At 34.5% G+C, this 15,642-nt stretch overlaps 1 protein-coding gene across 1 annotated transcript in view; it reads left to right on the top strand.

Moving 5' to 3' along the window:
* The window catches only part of NYAP2 (neuronal tyrosine-phosphorylated phosphoinositide-3-kinase adaptor 2), a 303,388-nt gene extending 287,989 nt beyond the window's left edge, over positions 1–15,399 (top strand). The window contains exon 8 of the mRNA XM_043445946.1: positions 9,971–15,399. Within this exon, the coding sequence (XP_043301881.1) occupies positions 9,971–10,198 (228 nt within the window). The 3' untranslated portion in view covers positions 10,199–15,399. The remainder of the gene's footprint in view (positions 1–9,970) is intronic.
* The last annotated feature ends 243 nt before the right edge of the window (positions 15,400–15,642 follow it).

Raw genomic sequence — 15,642 nt, 5'->3', positions numbered from 1 at the left:
CCCTTGGAGGAGGGCATGGCAACCCACTTCAGTATTCTTGCCTGGGGAATCCCATGGACACAGGAGCCTGGCTACAGTCCACAGGGTCGCAAAGAGTCGGACACGGCTGAAGCGATTCCGCGTGCAGCACATAAGTACTTATAAAGTCACATGGATTAATTTTTAAATTTATTTTTAATTGGAGGACAACTGCTTTACAATACTGTGTTGGCTTCTGCCTTACAACATGAATCAGCTATACATTTACATATGTCCCCTACCTCTTGAACCTTCTCCCACTCCTCCATCCCATCCCACCCTTGTAGGTTGTCACAGAGCACTGCATTGAGCTCCCTGTGTTATAGCTATCTATTTTACTTATAGTAGTAACTTCCCAATAGCTATCTTACTCACAGTAATGTATATGTTTCCATGCTACTCTCTCAGTTCACGGCCCCCCTTCTTTTTTTTTTTTTTTTCAGGGCTATACGGTTTTTATTTTACCTCATTGATTTATATGTTTCCTGTCAATAACACTTAAAAACTTAGTTCTCAACACCAGCAACATACTTATATGATCTATGAAATGATACATGTACAACAGAATCATAATGCCAACACTGCCACAACAGTATATTTATTGTTTTTTGTTAATTTCTTTTGTACTTAAGGGATATCTCTCTAGGGATGTATAATCAAATTACTGTATTTTGGAGTCACTTGGACTAATTCTTCTGTACATGGTTGTGCTGCTAGCTGGGTACTGCATTCTGTTGATGTATTTTATTTTGAATTTTAGGGATTTTCTTAAATAGCTTTTATGTAAAATATTTGCATAGTTCTCTGAGGTCACACCTGTAAAAAAGACATACTAAAATAAGTCTAGCTTCTATCTTATTTCCTCTTCCTTATTTCATCTCTTCCTGTATATAAGCATTTAACAAAATTTTTAGTGTCAGTTCTTTCATGGTTTTTAAAAATAAGCGAATACATACATATGTATATATGTACAAATATACATATGTATGTGTGTATGTATATCCCTTTGAGGTAAGATTTTGTTATTTAATTCAGAAGCCACCTTTTCTAGGTTTTTCATACTTCACGTAATTATTGGATTGGATTAGAAAGCTAACTGCTGAAATTTTTAACACTGACAATCTTTATAAAAGATTCCTGAAAATGTATATCTATGATTACATTTTGAGAATTTGGCTTTAACTTCAGGCTTTATATCAGCTATTTATGATTCTCTGTGTTCTAGCATTAAAATTTTTTTTTTTATGTACCTATTCTTACTTTTATTTATTTATTTATTTATTTTTTTGGGGGGTTTTGTCATACATTTATATGAATCAGCCATAGATTTACACGTATTCCCCATCCCAATCCCCCCTCCCACCTCCCTCTCCACCCGATTCCTCTGGGTCTTCCCAGTGCACCAGGCCCGAGCACTTGTCTTATGCATCCCACCTGGGCTGGTGATCTGCCCCCCTTCTTTCCCTGCTGTGTCCAAAGTCTTCTCCTCTATTTCTGCCCTGCAAATAGTTCATCAGTACCATCCTTCTAGATTCCACATATATGCATTAATATAGGAATAGAACTACCATATGACCCAGCAGTCCCACTACTGGGCATATACTCTGAGAAAACCATAACTGAAAGAGTCACATGTATCCCTGTGTTCACTATAGCACTATTTACAGTAGTTAGCACATGAAGGCAACGTGGATGTCCTTTGACAGATGAATGGATGGGGAAGTTTCAGTGCATGTGTCCATGGAATATCCCTCAGCCATAAAAAGGAACACATTTGAGTCAGTTCTAGTGAGGTGAATGAACCTAGAACTTGTTATGCAGAGTGAGGTGAGCCTCATTATTTGATGGCACCATTTAATATTTACCATAGAAAATTCTGTGATGTTGGGTCACCTCTGTGTGCATAGGTAGACATAGGTAGATGCATACACACATACATACATACATGAGTAAGCCTTACTAAATCAAAGAAAAATACATTTTTTTCCATTCTGTATAATGATCAAGGAACATGGATTTGATAACTTGTTAGTCAATAAGTAATAAAACAATTATTGAATTTGCTGACAAGTGCAGATAATTATAACCTTTCTAATTTTTGTGTTATATCAATTTCCAAAGGTTTATTTAGGGTCTGTGTTGCTGCCTATGCTATGGAAGGATGATCCCTTCTTTCTAAAATATGTTTGGAAAAGTAGAAAAGAAGTACAGTTCACCAAAATATTATTTAAAAAGTTCTCTAGGCAACTTTTATATTGAAGTTGAATCACCAGTGTGACGTATCACAAACAAATAACTACTTCAGGGGTATTAAAAGAAAAGTTTGACCTTTCTTATAATGATGAAATGGTAAAATGTGTAGTCAGTGGGCCCAGATAATTTCTTTAAACTAGTTGTCAGAGCTGATTTTAAATCTGTCTAATCCTTTATGATTCACCAAATGGGCCACATTTGATATGAAAAATATTGTAAGTGCATATGAGTCAATGCTCTTGATTTTGTGTTAGCCCTTTTATATTACTAATATTGATTTTATCTTTTTTGGTTTCTCATCAGGCATTTCTTAGGGTTAATATTAGGCATTTTAGGCATTGTAAGTGTTAATTGGACATTTACTTAGTAACCTAGAGAACTTTTTCTTTAAAGAGTCAGACAAGAAACACTTTGGCCTTTACGGGTCATGTGGTATGAGTCCCAACATGTTGTTCAGTTGCAAAGTCATGTCTGACTCTTTTTGACCCCATGGACTGCAGCACACCAGGCTTCCTGTCCTTCCCTATTTCCCAGAATTTGCTCAAATTCATATCCATTGCGTCAGTGATGCCATCCAACCATCTCATCCTCTGTCACCCTCTTCTCCTGCCCTCTATCTTTCCCAGCATCAGAGTCTTTCCCAATGAGTCGGCTCTTCACATCAGGTGGCCAGACTATTGGAGCTTCAGCTTCAGCATCAGTCCTTCCAGTGAATATTCAGGGTTGACTTCCTTTAGGATTGACTGGTTTGATCTCCTTGCTGTCCATGGGACTCTCAAGAGTCTTCTTCAGCACCACAATTTGAAATCATCAATTCTTCGGTGTTTAGCCTTCTTTATGGTGCCAACATGTCCTGTACTAAAAAAGGCAATGGGTTTTACTTGGGAAATGTGCTGTAGTTGGCCAACCTCTGTCTGTTATCCTGAAAATAATATGAAAAAAATCTATTCTACTTGCACGTTTATTCTATGTACATGTGTTAAATAAAGAATCAATCTCTTTGCCCACTAAATGGGAGAGGAAGAATGTTTTCAATGAGAACACTATCACCTCTGGCTGACCTGTAACTCCGAAGGACAGAAACAGCAGAGGTGAAAGTCTTTCTCCCTTCTGTAATTCCTGAAGAAGTTGCTTCCCCTTCTCAAATCATACCAGCTGGCCTCATGCCTGCTCTTTCTTGATGCCCCACTAATGTTATCCGTGCTCTCCTGGAGAAATTTTTCTCCAAGGTAAAGAGAAAATTCAGAGAAATTTGACAATCTAGCTTCTTTTTCAGCTAGACTAATGCTTATACTCCTCATACTGGAAACGATGATTTCTTTTTTTAAATTAATTTTTTTGGAGAGTATAGTACTTCTACAGTGTTGTGTTAGTTTCTCTTGTACAGAAATGTGAATCAGTTATACATGTGCACATATCTGCTCTTTTTTAGAATCTTTTACCATATAGGTCATTACAGAGTTGGCAACAATGATTTCTTAGAAAATGAGCTACCCAGGTAACAGAAATTGGACAAAGAGAGCAACATGGAACTGATAAATGCCCCTCTCCCCCTGCACCAGAGTTTTTGGAAATTAGTATTGGTGTTGTGTCTATTATTTAAGGAATTAAATTTAATTCTCAAATCTTCAAGCTTACAGCCAAACTTTATTTCAAAGCGAACATCACACCTGCTCAAAAATCTTCAATGATTTTTTTAAATGTGTTTATTCATGAAGCATAAAAATCAAAATCAGTAGAGATAGATATGCTTGCATCAGCTTAATTCTTGTATCATTTTTAATATTGAAATGCTCCATGTCTTTACTCAGAGTATTATTTTCTCTTATGGTTTATATGTTTTGAAAAATTGAATAGTTTAGTTAAACATTACAGAGATTTGTTTATTGGATAGTCTCACTATTTCCTTGCTTTTGGGATAAAATGTACTCAATATCAGGAAGTACTTGATTGTTTTTTTTAGAGAAAGTAATTATTGAAGTGAGTTAAAACTCCTCATTTATGTTATTCTCGATGCATTGAAGAATCAGTAGATAAGACTATGAATGATGTATGGAACTTTAATGTTTTTCAATGTCTTGCATGTGATAGTTAACTGCCTCCTGTAACCTTGTGCAATGTGGTGCATAAATATGCATTATATATATATATAAAGTATATCCAAGTGTACATACTGTGTATATATGAATAATGTACATATATACATATATAATGTGTATAGGAAGTACATACAACTTCAGAAAGACACATGACTTTTCAAGGTCGCACAACAATCAAGATCCCAGTAAAGTTATTTAATTCTTCTATTATAGCACGTTGCTTCCCTCTAAAGAATGAAAGATACAGTTACTTATTCTTTGGAAAGAATGTGAACCTATCATGTCATTTCTTAAAATATATATTTTTTGAATTTTAGAATAGTTTTGAACTTACCAAAAAGTGGCAAAGAACAGAGAGAGGATTCCTGCATACCCCACACTCAGTTTCCCCTTTTATTATTACCTTACAGTATTATGGTGTTTTTGTCACAACTAAAAACTCAATGTTGATACATTGTTATTAAAACCATACCTTATTTGAATTGCCTTAGATTTGATCGGCCAGTTTCAGGATCTCTTCAATGATACCGTATTAATTCATTTCAATCGTGTTTCTTTGACCCTTTCTAGACTGTGAGAGTTTCTCAGACTTTTCTTATTTTATGTGATCTTGACAGTTTTGAGGATTCCTGGATTGGTATTTTGTAGAATGTCTCTCAATTTGGACTTGTCTGGTGTTTTTCTCATGATTCTATTGGAGTTATGGTTTAGAGGAGGAAGACCACAGAGATAAGTGCACTTCTCATCACGTGATATCAAGGATGCATTCTCTCAACATTATTGATCAGTGTGGATGACCTGGTGTGGTGTAGGTAGTGTTTGACAGGTTTCTTCATGTAAACTTCATCTTCTCCTCCTTTCCACATTGTACCTTTTGGAAAGAAGTCATGTGTATAGTCTACACCTGAGGGGTGTATATTTATGATTCATCTTCTTGAGGAGGAGCTTTATTTGATTTGATCTCCATGAAATTAGGCAAGAATATTATCTCCTTTGAATCTTGCTAATAGGAAAATCTTGTCCAAGAAATAAAAGTGTTTTCATACTAATTGAATAATTGTTTCCCAGAGCATGCTTACTTGCTTGTGTATTTTTTTTTTCCTTTCCTTCCTTGTTCATACAATAAATGCATTTGGATTAAAGATAAGAAACAGACCACTTGATTGAATAACTAAGGAAGGGTTAGTCACTCGGTTGTGTGTGACTCTTTGTGACCCCATAGACTGTAGCCTGCCAGGCTCCTCTGCTCTTGGAATTCTCCTGGCCAGAATACTGGAGTGGGTAGCCATTCCCTTCTCCAGGGGATCTTCCTGACCCAGGGATTTAACCCGGGTCTCCTGCATTGCAGACAGATTCTATACCATCTCAGCCACCAGGGAATCCCCTAAAGAGCTAAACTACTAGAGTTTATTTGCTAGGATTAGTTTTAAATATTAATATTTATAAATTGGCATAAAATTCTTTCAACTATAGTATGAAGTGGAATGGAATTTTACAGCTAAATTTAAATTAAATATGAAGAATTAGATGACCAAAAAATGGAAAAGTCTCAATAACTTTTATGGGTAGTAGTCCTAACACACTTAATATAATGCCTAAACTTGCTATTTGTTATGCCTAAAGTAATGAATTAACACATACTATCAGAATGAAATACAATTTTTGGACACATTTTAGGGGGAAGGGATTTGGCCATGTCAATAGGCAATTGAGTTTAACACTGAGTTTAACTTGGGGATTTAAAAAGAATGTGTACTCTTCAGTACAAAATTTTCAAAAACATGTTTTCTTTAAAAGTAAATATGAGAAGCAGATTTATCTCCCCCAAACTGAATCTCATTCTTCATTTAGTCATATTACTGCAACATAATAACAACTTGGGGGTGGTATTTTAAATGAGAAAAAAAATTTGATAGCAAATTTAACATGCGAAGATTCTGTACCAGACTTGTTAGATTTGTTAAACTTTAAAATTAAAAAATGAATTTTACTATCTCCTAAGAATTTGAATTCTCTTAGAATACCTCTCCCTCTCATTGGGCAACGCTTTGTCATGGAATTTTTACTGACTGTGTAATGGACCCCCAAAAGAAAATAGTTTAATATTGCAGAGTCAGTCTGGAAAACAAGAGTGATTGTCTACTAGTACTCTTCTGAACCATTACATCTCAATCAAGTGATATATAAGTATTCCAAAATAAAAATGCAATGAATATGAAAAAGCATATTTTATAACTCAATTCTTAAATTCTTATTCTTTAGATTTTTAAATAATGGATTATTCTTAATAAATTGACATACCTATATAGCATAAACTACTAATTGACTGAAAACAGTTATTCTCAATAGTATTATGCATTAATGAACTGTAATGACAACTATGAAGTGAAATGAAATATAATGAAATATATTGGTGGCACTGTTGTCAGAGGAATCCAGAAAAAAAATGGCTGATTCACACCCTAAAAATATTAAAGGAAATTAATAAGTGATTTAATGTTTGTATGGACAAGTAAATACCATGCAAATATTGAAGTGATGCTGTAACTATCTTACCTTAAAGAAGATGGGAGGTTTTGTGATTTCATTGGGATATGTGAAATCCAGTGAGAATTTACTAAAAAGGAAATTATCTTGAGAGTTTTCTGAGAATAGCAAACACTGTACAGTGATGGTGGCTTCACTCCATTTCTAAAACTTTTATTGAGCGCTAAATGATTCTGTTCTGCATGTCGGGGCTACTGTGTTGGATGCTATTTGGGGCTAGCCCTCTGAGAATTCTGTATTATAAATTCCATTTATAACAGTTTATAGTCACTCAATAAATTTTGCTTGTATTTCCACCCAAATAGAGTTATCGTATTTTTATTGCTTAGACTATCATGTTTTAAAATATTACAAATCTTTAAAAAAATTATGAGCTACTTTGACAATCTCATGTTGGGACAAAAACCTGTTGGTTGTTGTCCCAGAAATTCACTTAAAAAGTTAACAGCCATGGCCGGGGCCCTGTGCTTGGGGCCAGAGGACACCAAAAGGTGTCAAACACAGCCCATCCTTTCAAGAAACTTTATGTCAAGTTAAGCTTATTACATACAAGATATTTACCCAAGAGAATCACCCTCTGGAATCTAAGCTATTGGCTAATCAATTCAAGCCATTGATTTTATTTACTTGACAAACAGTTTTTATTTATTCATAAGGCTATAAATACATTTGCATTTTTGAATAGCATCTGGAAATGGTAGTACATACAACAACAACTATTATTAAAATCTCTAAAATAATATTCAGGAGATGGAGCTTGCTGTAGTAGAAAGATGATTTACTGTGGAATCAAGCAGATCTGAATTTGATATAGACTTGCATCACAGCCAGTAACCTATGACCTTCCTTGAACTAGTTCCTTAAGCTTTCTAAGTCTCATCTTTCTTACTTGTGATGTGTTACTAAACCCTAACTTTCAGTGTGGCTGGGAGGCTTTAATATTAATATAACATATGTAGAGCTCTTTTCACATGAATGGCAGAGAGCATGTATGGAAAACCGTTGCTAGGTATTTGTCAGTATTAGGATAATAATTCTAGGGCAATGTTTCACTGTTTTGTTTTTATTTAATTACTTCACCTTTATTACCCAATCTAATTTTTAAACTAACTTCTGAAAAGAAGATGTTATCAATTCAGTTATTCAGAAAAAGAAACTGAGAAATGGAGTGATCAATGGAAATTCATCAAGTTTCAGAATTTGAATCTTTGACTCCTAGCTCAAGATCTTGTCCTTTCCATAAAGACTTCAGAATTGTGAGAATTCAATTTGGCCTTGTTCACATTAAAACCTACCTGCCTGGTTTGGACAAGATATATAAATTCTGGAAAACTTAGCTTCCTCACCCGTATGTGGAGGGTGTCGTACTGACCGTTCTCAATCCTTTCCAATTTCACATGCTCTAGAACCAGCAGCGTGTAGTTTTTAAGGGCACAGGTGCTGAAATAAACTCTTAGGTTCACATTTGACCCTGTCATTTGTGTCTGTAAACATAGGCACATTACTAAATCTCTCCAAGTCTCATTTTACTCATTATGGGATTACAGGGGCTTCCTTCATAGCTCAGATGGTAAAGAATCTGCCTGCAATGCAGGAGACACGGGTTCAATCTCTGGGTCAGGAAGATTCCCCTAGAGCAGGGAATGGCAACCCATTCCAGTATTCTTGCCTGGAGAATTCCATAGACAGAGGAACCTGGTGAGCTACAGTCTATGGGATCACAAAGAGTTGGACATGATTGTGCAACTAACATACACATGGGGTAATCAATAGTACTTAATTCAGAGCATTGTCATTGTGAAGAATAAATGTATTAAACTATGCCAAGTAATAAGAATAGGTTTTGGTATAGAGCATTAAATTGCTGTTTAGTGGTTAAATCATGTCCGACTCTTTTGCAACCCCATGGGCTATAGTCCACCAGGCTCTTCTGTTCATGTTTCCCAGGCAAGAATACTGGAGTGGGTTGCCATTTCCTTCTCCAGGGCATCTTGTCAACCCAGGGATCAAACCCATGTCTCCTGCATTGGCAGGCAGATTCTTTACCACTGAGCCACCAGGGAAGCCCCAGAAAAAGTGTTATAAATATTTGTCAATTATTTCCTAAAATTGTATCATTAAATTTAGTGTCTCCAAGTGAGCTATTTTAACTCTGAAGTCATACAATAGATTTGCTTAAATGATTAAGTGTAAACATCTCCATCCTGGATTCCTGTTTCAATCACACTGCTATTCTGTGACAGATTCAACCTGCTAGCTCTGTGCTAAAGAACAGTTACTGGTGGACATAGTCTCATACACCTGGGAGCAGTGTTTACCTGTCCAATAGTTGATGTATGTGTATCCATATACAGTCATCACTGAATCTTCTCCTGGTATCCAACTGACCTGATGAATCTAGTTCTTTGAAGTTCTGGAACTATTCAGGATCTGGATCAGTATTATTGCAGAAACCAATGATTCTAATTAAACATTTGCTGTAGCATCAAGACGTACGGTGAAACTTCTTTGCAGAATAATTACTTAAGTGTTTATATTCCAAGCATTGGATGTACATTGAAATTCATTTTGGTAGAAGAATAATTAAAAGCCTAAATTCCATGTTATTTATAAACAAATGTTAAGCTTTACTTTACTAATAAAAATGTTCATGAAAGCATATCACGTTCATATAAGGTCTCTCTTGAAAGTAATGCTAATAATTGAACTTAGAATATTGAGACCCATAAGACAATGGAGTCAACATAAAAATAATAGCCAAATATTTGGCAAATGGCTTAAAAATTTTACAGAAGATTTTATTTCCATAGCATGGACTTTTAGGACATATTGGTAAAATATTCACTCCTAAATTATTGTTTCATAATATCTCAATGTTTAATAATTGAAGTACAAATTGTGTTTGGCACTTATATGCCTTAATTTTGCTTTGTAAGAATTTCAGAAATATAGAAATGGCTGACATTTTTCAGAACAACTACTAGCACAGTGCAAAACAAATCTGCTTTCTTTCCATTTTTTTTTTTCTGTATTCACTCTTTCTTTTTTGCTAGGTGGCATGCATGCAGTGGTTTCATGGAGACCATACAATGCTTGAGATGATTGAGAAAAAGCGTTGCTTGTGCAAGGAAATAAAAGCTAGACAGAAAACGGAAAAGGGGCTTTGCAAACAGGATAGCATGCCTATCCTACCCAGCTGGAAGAAGAACGCAGGTGCAAAGAAGTACAGCCCTCCACCCTATTCTAAACAGCAAACGGTATTCTGGGATACGGCCATATGACTGTGTGCAGGATGGCGTGAGCTCCACGTTACTGAACACGAAGAGGGAGGTCGACTCGGTCATGTGATAAGTAACTGTTACACATCTTCTCAGTCAGAATGGAACGCCAGTGGTTCCCTGGAAAGCCCATGGGAAGCTATGCCTATTCGTGGCGAGTTCAAGATAAAATGCGTATTTCCTTGCATTTAAGGCACACTTATTTATCATGGATTATTTTGAATCCAGAAGATATTGAGATGTAAATATTTTACTAGTTTATGGGTGACACCTGAAATAATACACATTATACGTATACAAATGATAGAAATACCAAGAGTTTTACTATATGATACAATTTCGGTATTAACTGGTTTGTTATCTCTTTTATATGTCCCTTGATGCCTTTGATTATTAATTTTTGCATTTAAAATGTTTTTCTTTCTTCCCACATTTGGTTTCTGTACACTAGCTCATGTATGAATTATGTTCAATCACATAATATATGATCTGGTGCTAGTAATGTAGAAGTTGAATATCACATCGTTAAGAACATCTGTTTGTTGCTTTGTACCTTTTTAAGGGTTTGATGGGAAATGAATGCCAATGTGATGCTGAATTTGGACATCCACATTACATCAACACTGATATTTTTGCTGCATTGGCTTTATAAGAATTTCTCTTCAAATGTCGTCTTGTTTATACTAAGCAATGGTGAGTCAGACTCCAGAGAAAGTTACTAGGGTATATTTGGACATCCCAGCAGAAAACATTTCTTTCAGAAATGACCTTAGGGACACATGTCCTTGCATCATTGATCTGATTGGAGGAGACCAGGGTTCACTGTGACAATGGAAGGGACAAGGAATAGAAGGCGAAACAGCACGACTGCTTTCAAGAAGGTGAGACCAGTGGCTTTAGAGCTGCTGCAGTCGCTACTTTTGAGTAACTTTTCACGTGTATGTTTGTTTCCCCTAGAAAATGATCAATTAACATTCAATCAGATGAGTTTGCATATTTCAGTACACTAAATGCCAAGCTTTCTCAAAATCTAGATGCCTGAGTGGAGTAGTATTTCATGTTAACTTTTCAATGAGTTATCACCCTATTTGGGGGGTTGATCTTTTGTGCATGTTCATCACATTCTTACCGATGATGACACCATGACCAAAGAATTATGACCAATTGTTTATTTTATTTTATTTCAAGGAGGAAACAGGAAATGCAGGGGATGGGAGATGGGGTGGATTCAATTTTTGTGGTGGTAAAGTTTAAGTTAAACAAATCCTATATATCTTTTAAGAGTAACTTGTTAGTTGAATATAAATAACCCCATGGAGGAATAAAAAAGAAACTATCATATATATTTTGTATATTTAAATTACTATTTATGCTTCCAAAAAATGGACAGTATGTGATTCTTCTTTATCAATCAATTTAGTATTATATTTCTGAGAGAAAAGGTATGTGTTTGAAGTTGTTGTCATAGTGGTTTTCCTTGTAAGGGTTTTGACAGCAATAGCACAGTGCTGCTCAATATAACCAAATATAACAGGATGTAGGGGAATTTTGTAATCTATATTGCTAAAGACCTAGTAATGCTTTATCAGTAATAGTTTCTTTCAAGCCTTTGAAATGTTATAAAATAATTTTTTAATATTTTATAATTAATGTATATTTTGATGCCCAACTAGAATTCTGAAAGAATAAGGGAAATAAGGTGAGTGGGAGCATGTGTATCTGTTATGTGTGTTTGTGTACACTACACATGAATGAGTACTCAGTGGGGGAACTGTATACATAAATTGCTTACTGATGTTTGAAATTTTGCTTGTATCGTTGAGATGGAAAAAAACAAAAGCAGAGTCGCAAGTTAGTACATGAAATCATGGAGAGATCTTAAGTAGCTTAAATAGATCCTGCTGTCATATTTCACCAGCTATAGATTATGTTTCAAACCCCAAAATCAATGGAGTACAAATCTAAGAGTGGTGAAAATGTGTTAAGGTAAAACTAAGAATTGACATTAAATGTGTTTATGACCCAAATTATTATCCTGATTTAAGTTATTATGACCACATATACTCAAGCCCATGAATTAGATATATGTAAGCCATCAATGCTTAGCATCTTTATGATGATCTTGATACACATACATACATATATGTCATATGAATATGTCAAGCTTGATCTAATTACAATTGGATAATTCCCTTGAAATTTTCATTTAGGTAAAACACACAGGTGTGTTTTTCAAATGCCCATCATTACCATATCTCTCGGAATTAGGCAGAAGATATTTTTTAATGCTGGCCACTTGTCAAGAAGGAAATAGAGCTAACAAAATGATTTGTGTTGGGTTCAGCCATTTCCATTTGTCCTGCCAAATGAATGCTGTTGCCAGGTTTCATACACTCCCTTTCCAAGCAAGTTATTTTCTGAGAAGGTAGCTTCTTTGAAAATCTGACCTTAGGCAACCATTTCCATTTACTGTCTCCAAATCTTGCCTTCTGTGGGAAGTAACTGAAAGATCTGGAAAAGCAGCTTCACGGATATTTAAGAAATGACATTCTATACCTATAAAATTCTTCACTGTAGTTTAGCCTATGTGGCAATAGTTATTATATAGTTGATTTCCTTTTTGTGCAATATTTCTTTATGTGGAAAAAAAGAGGTCATTAGGATAAAAAAAGAAAAATAAACTTACTCTCTGATGGTAGCCATTTAGGGCACTTATACCTATGAATTTAGTCAAATGATAAAAAATTCCACCTACAGCCAGAACACTATGGAGTGATAAAACTCCATATGCTATTTTTTTTTTTTTCTTAGCAGTGCCAAAGAACAAATCATATCATTGTATGGTTACCAGTTGAAAGCTCAGCCCTATAAAAAATGATTGTTTCAGAGCAAATTTTATAGAAACAGAACTTTATTGGCTGTCAGCAAGATGCTTTTATATGTGAACAACATCTTAGAAGACACACATTTCTTTAGAATTGATGGAAGGGAAATATCAAATCCTCTTTTCTATCCAATCTCAGAAGCCAGCATTTTCTGAAGTATAACAGTAGAGTAGTTCTTTAAGTAAACACTGCCAACATTTCCCCCTAGTGTTGATACTATGGAAGCAAGTTTGGAGTGAAAACTGATTGATCTGTGGAAAAGGTAATGCCCACTCCACAAAAATAGATGTTAAAATGAAACAATGCAAAATATTAAGAGATTAGAATGTGTAGTTTTAAAGACTGTACGTATTCAGACACGTGGTAATTGAATGGATATAGCCAGATACAACTTCGCTTTTCAAAGCAGTGACACTGGGACTTCAGAGACCCCGAGGTCCCAAACGGGTTTCTTTCAATTCTTCTGGAGAGAAACATTTTTCTTATTATATTTTGGCTTAGGCCACATCCTTATATCTAAAGTGGTTTGACGCTTATGAGCAAGTTTGGTGATCAAATTAATAAAACTAAACAACTCTATTGTTTTATTGTTTTAATTAAATGAGGCATCAGAACAATGCACATACAATGCAATTTCAATATTACTTCTATGTTAAGTTGACTTACTTACCTAAAATTGAAAAGTAATTGTAAGCTAATTATGGCTACCTATAAAATTAAGGAAAAATTTCTATGATATTAACAGCAAATTATCTGAGATGAGAGGGAATTCACCCTTGCAAAGAAGTAGAAGTAGAGTAGAAAAGCAATTCACCATTCATTGCATCCCAAGCTTAAATGGAAGTGAAAAAAAAAATGGTACTTATGTACTTAAGCTTAACTCACTGAATCTTCTTTGTAAGGGAAAAATTATAGCTAACTCTGGAATGTGAACAATTTGCTATTAATCCATTATTCATTTAACAGTTCATTATTGAGCCACTTATGTATATCAGCTATTCTAAAGCATTTCTAAAGCATTTGACATTAAGCATTCAGAAAAATGTGGTCCCTGCCTTCAAGGAGCTTCATTATACAATCATTAGTAGTTTCAAAACAGAGTTTTTAAGAAGATATACAATATCATATGTGTTTGACATCTCTTATGTGTTTATATATGTGTTTATATATGTTTTTCCCGGATCAAGTGTATAGTCAAAATAAAATGCTAAACATACTAAAGTTGATGTCTAAATATAAAATATGTTCATGTGTAAACCTCTATGTGTACACATAGGATATGTACTCTTGTCTATATAAATCAGTAAAAGAATAATGCATTTTGCCATGTTGGACTTTGAACATAATAGCTTGGGGTTTGGATTGATTTAAAACCTTTTGATATTTGGGTCAATGACATTGTAGCAAGATATGTGTTACCTGGGTAAAAATGTCTGAGTATATTTCCCTTTAAATATTATAAAGTTTTAAATTTAAGGGAAAACATCTTTACAGTAATATTGTTGGATTTATCTCAACCAAACCTATGTGAAAATCTTCTTGAAGTTTTCAATTATTCCCAAATATGACTGGGTTTGCCCACCCTAAAAGCATTTACATTTACACATGTATACGCCCACATACAGTATACATACTGTATATAATATATATGAAAGTGTTTAGTATGCACTTCTGTTTGGAACTCCTTCAGTTAACATTTATAGTGTAGCAATTTGTGTGAAGTGCACTGTGATTATAAAAGACAAAGCACAGTAAAGTCACAGGTCTTGTTATCTTGCACTAAAAATGTGTTTACGTATTTAGCAGTTGTATGTTTACTTTCTTGCTGTTTTCAAGAAATTGAAACAAATAGCTATTGAGAAAAATGATATCAAATAATATGTTTTTTAGTGGATAATGGCACTACACTTTTAAAAGACAGGGTTTTTTAAAGAAACCATTTAACATCGATTCCAACATCACATGTTTACCGTATTTAAAAATTTGAATGTCATATTGCATTTTTCATAACTCATTAAAAATGTCAGGTATGTGCCTGAAAAGTTGTGCAAATAAGCATTAGATAACAGATTTCTCTACTCATGTGTTGTTAGCCATTTCTATATACACATTAATATAAACACTGATGTTTTAATTTCTTTTAATTTTTGTACTTGATTTTTTAGGTAATATGTAACTATAAATGTACTTTGATACTACTGAAGTAACCAGATGTTGTTTGAAAACAAATTGTTTTCTTTAGTGCATTGGCAATATTTTGCAATACTTTTGTGCTTATTTATTTGTGCTCCCGTGTAATTATAATAAAAGCAATAGTTTAAATTAGTTGACTTTGTTGTTGCTGGTATTTATTCATCAAGAAGCAAGATTAGTAAGAAATCTTTTAAAGAAAAATGCACACATTTTTCCATGTCTCCAGTTGCCTGTGAGATTGTTTGTATGGTAAACAACTCTTACCAGTGAGTCATTGGCAAGATTGAGACTTTCACCCTAGTTTGTGACCCTCAATTGTACTTAGTCACCCTCTGGCTTCTGCTTCAAATGGGCGATCCAGTAAATAAG

The sequence above is a fragment of the Cervus canadensis genome, chromosome 24, assembly GCF_019320065.1.
Source record: "Cervus canadensis isolate Bull #8, Minnesota chromosome 24, ASM1932006v1, whole genome shotgun sequence".
Lineage (NCBI taxonomy): Eukaryota > Metazoa > Chordata > Mammalia > Artiodactyla > Cervidae > Cervus > Cervus canadensis.
The sequence above is the reverse complement of the archived record's forward strand: the minus strand, read 5'-3'. Positions and strand labels throughout refer to the sequence as shown.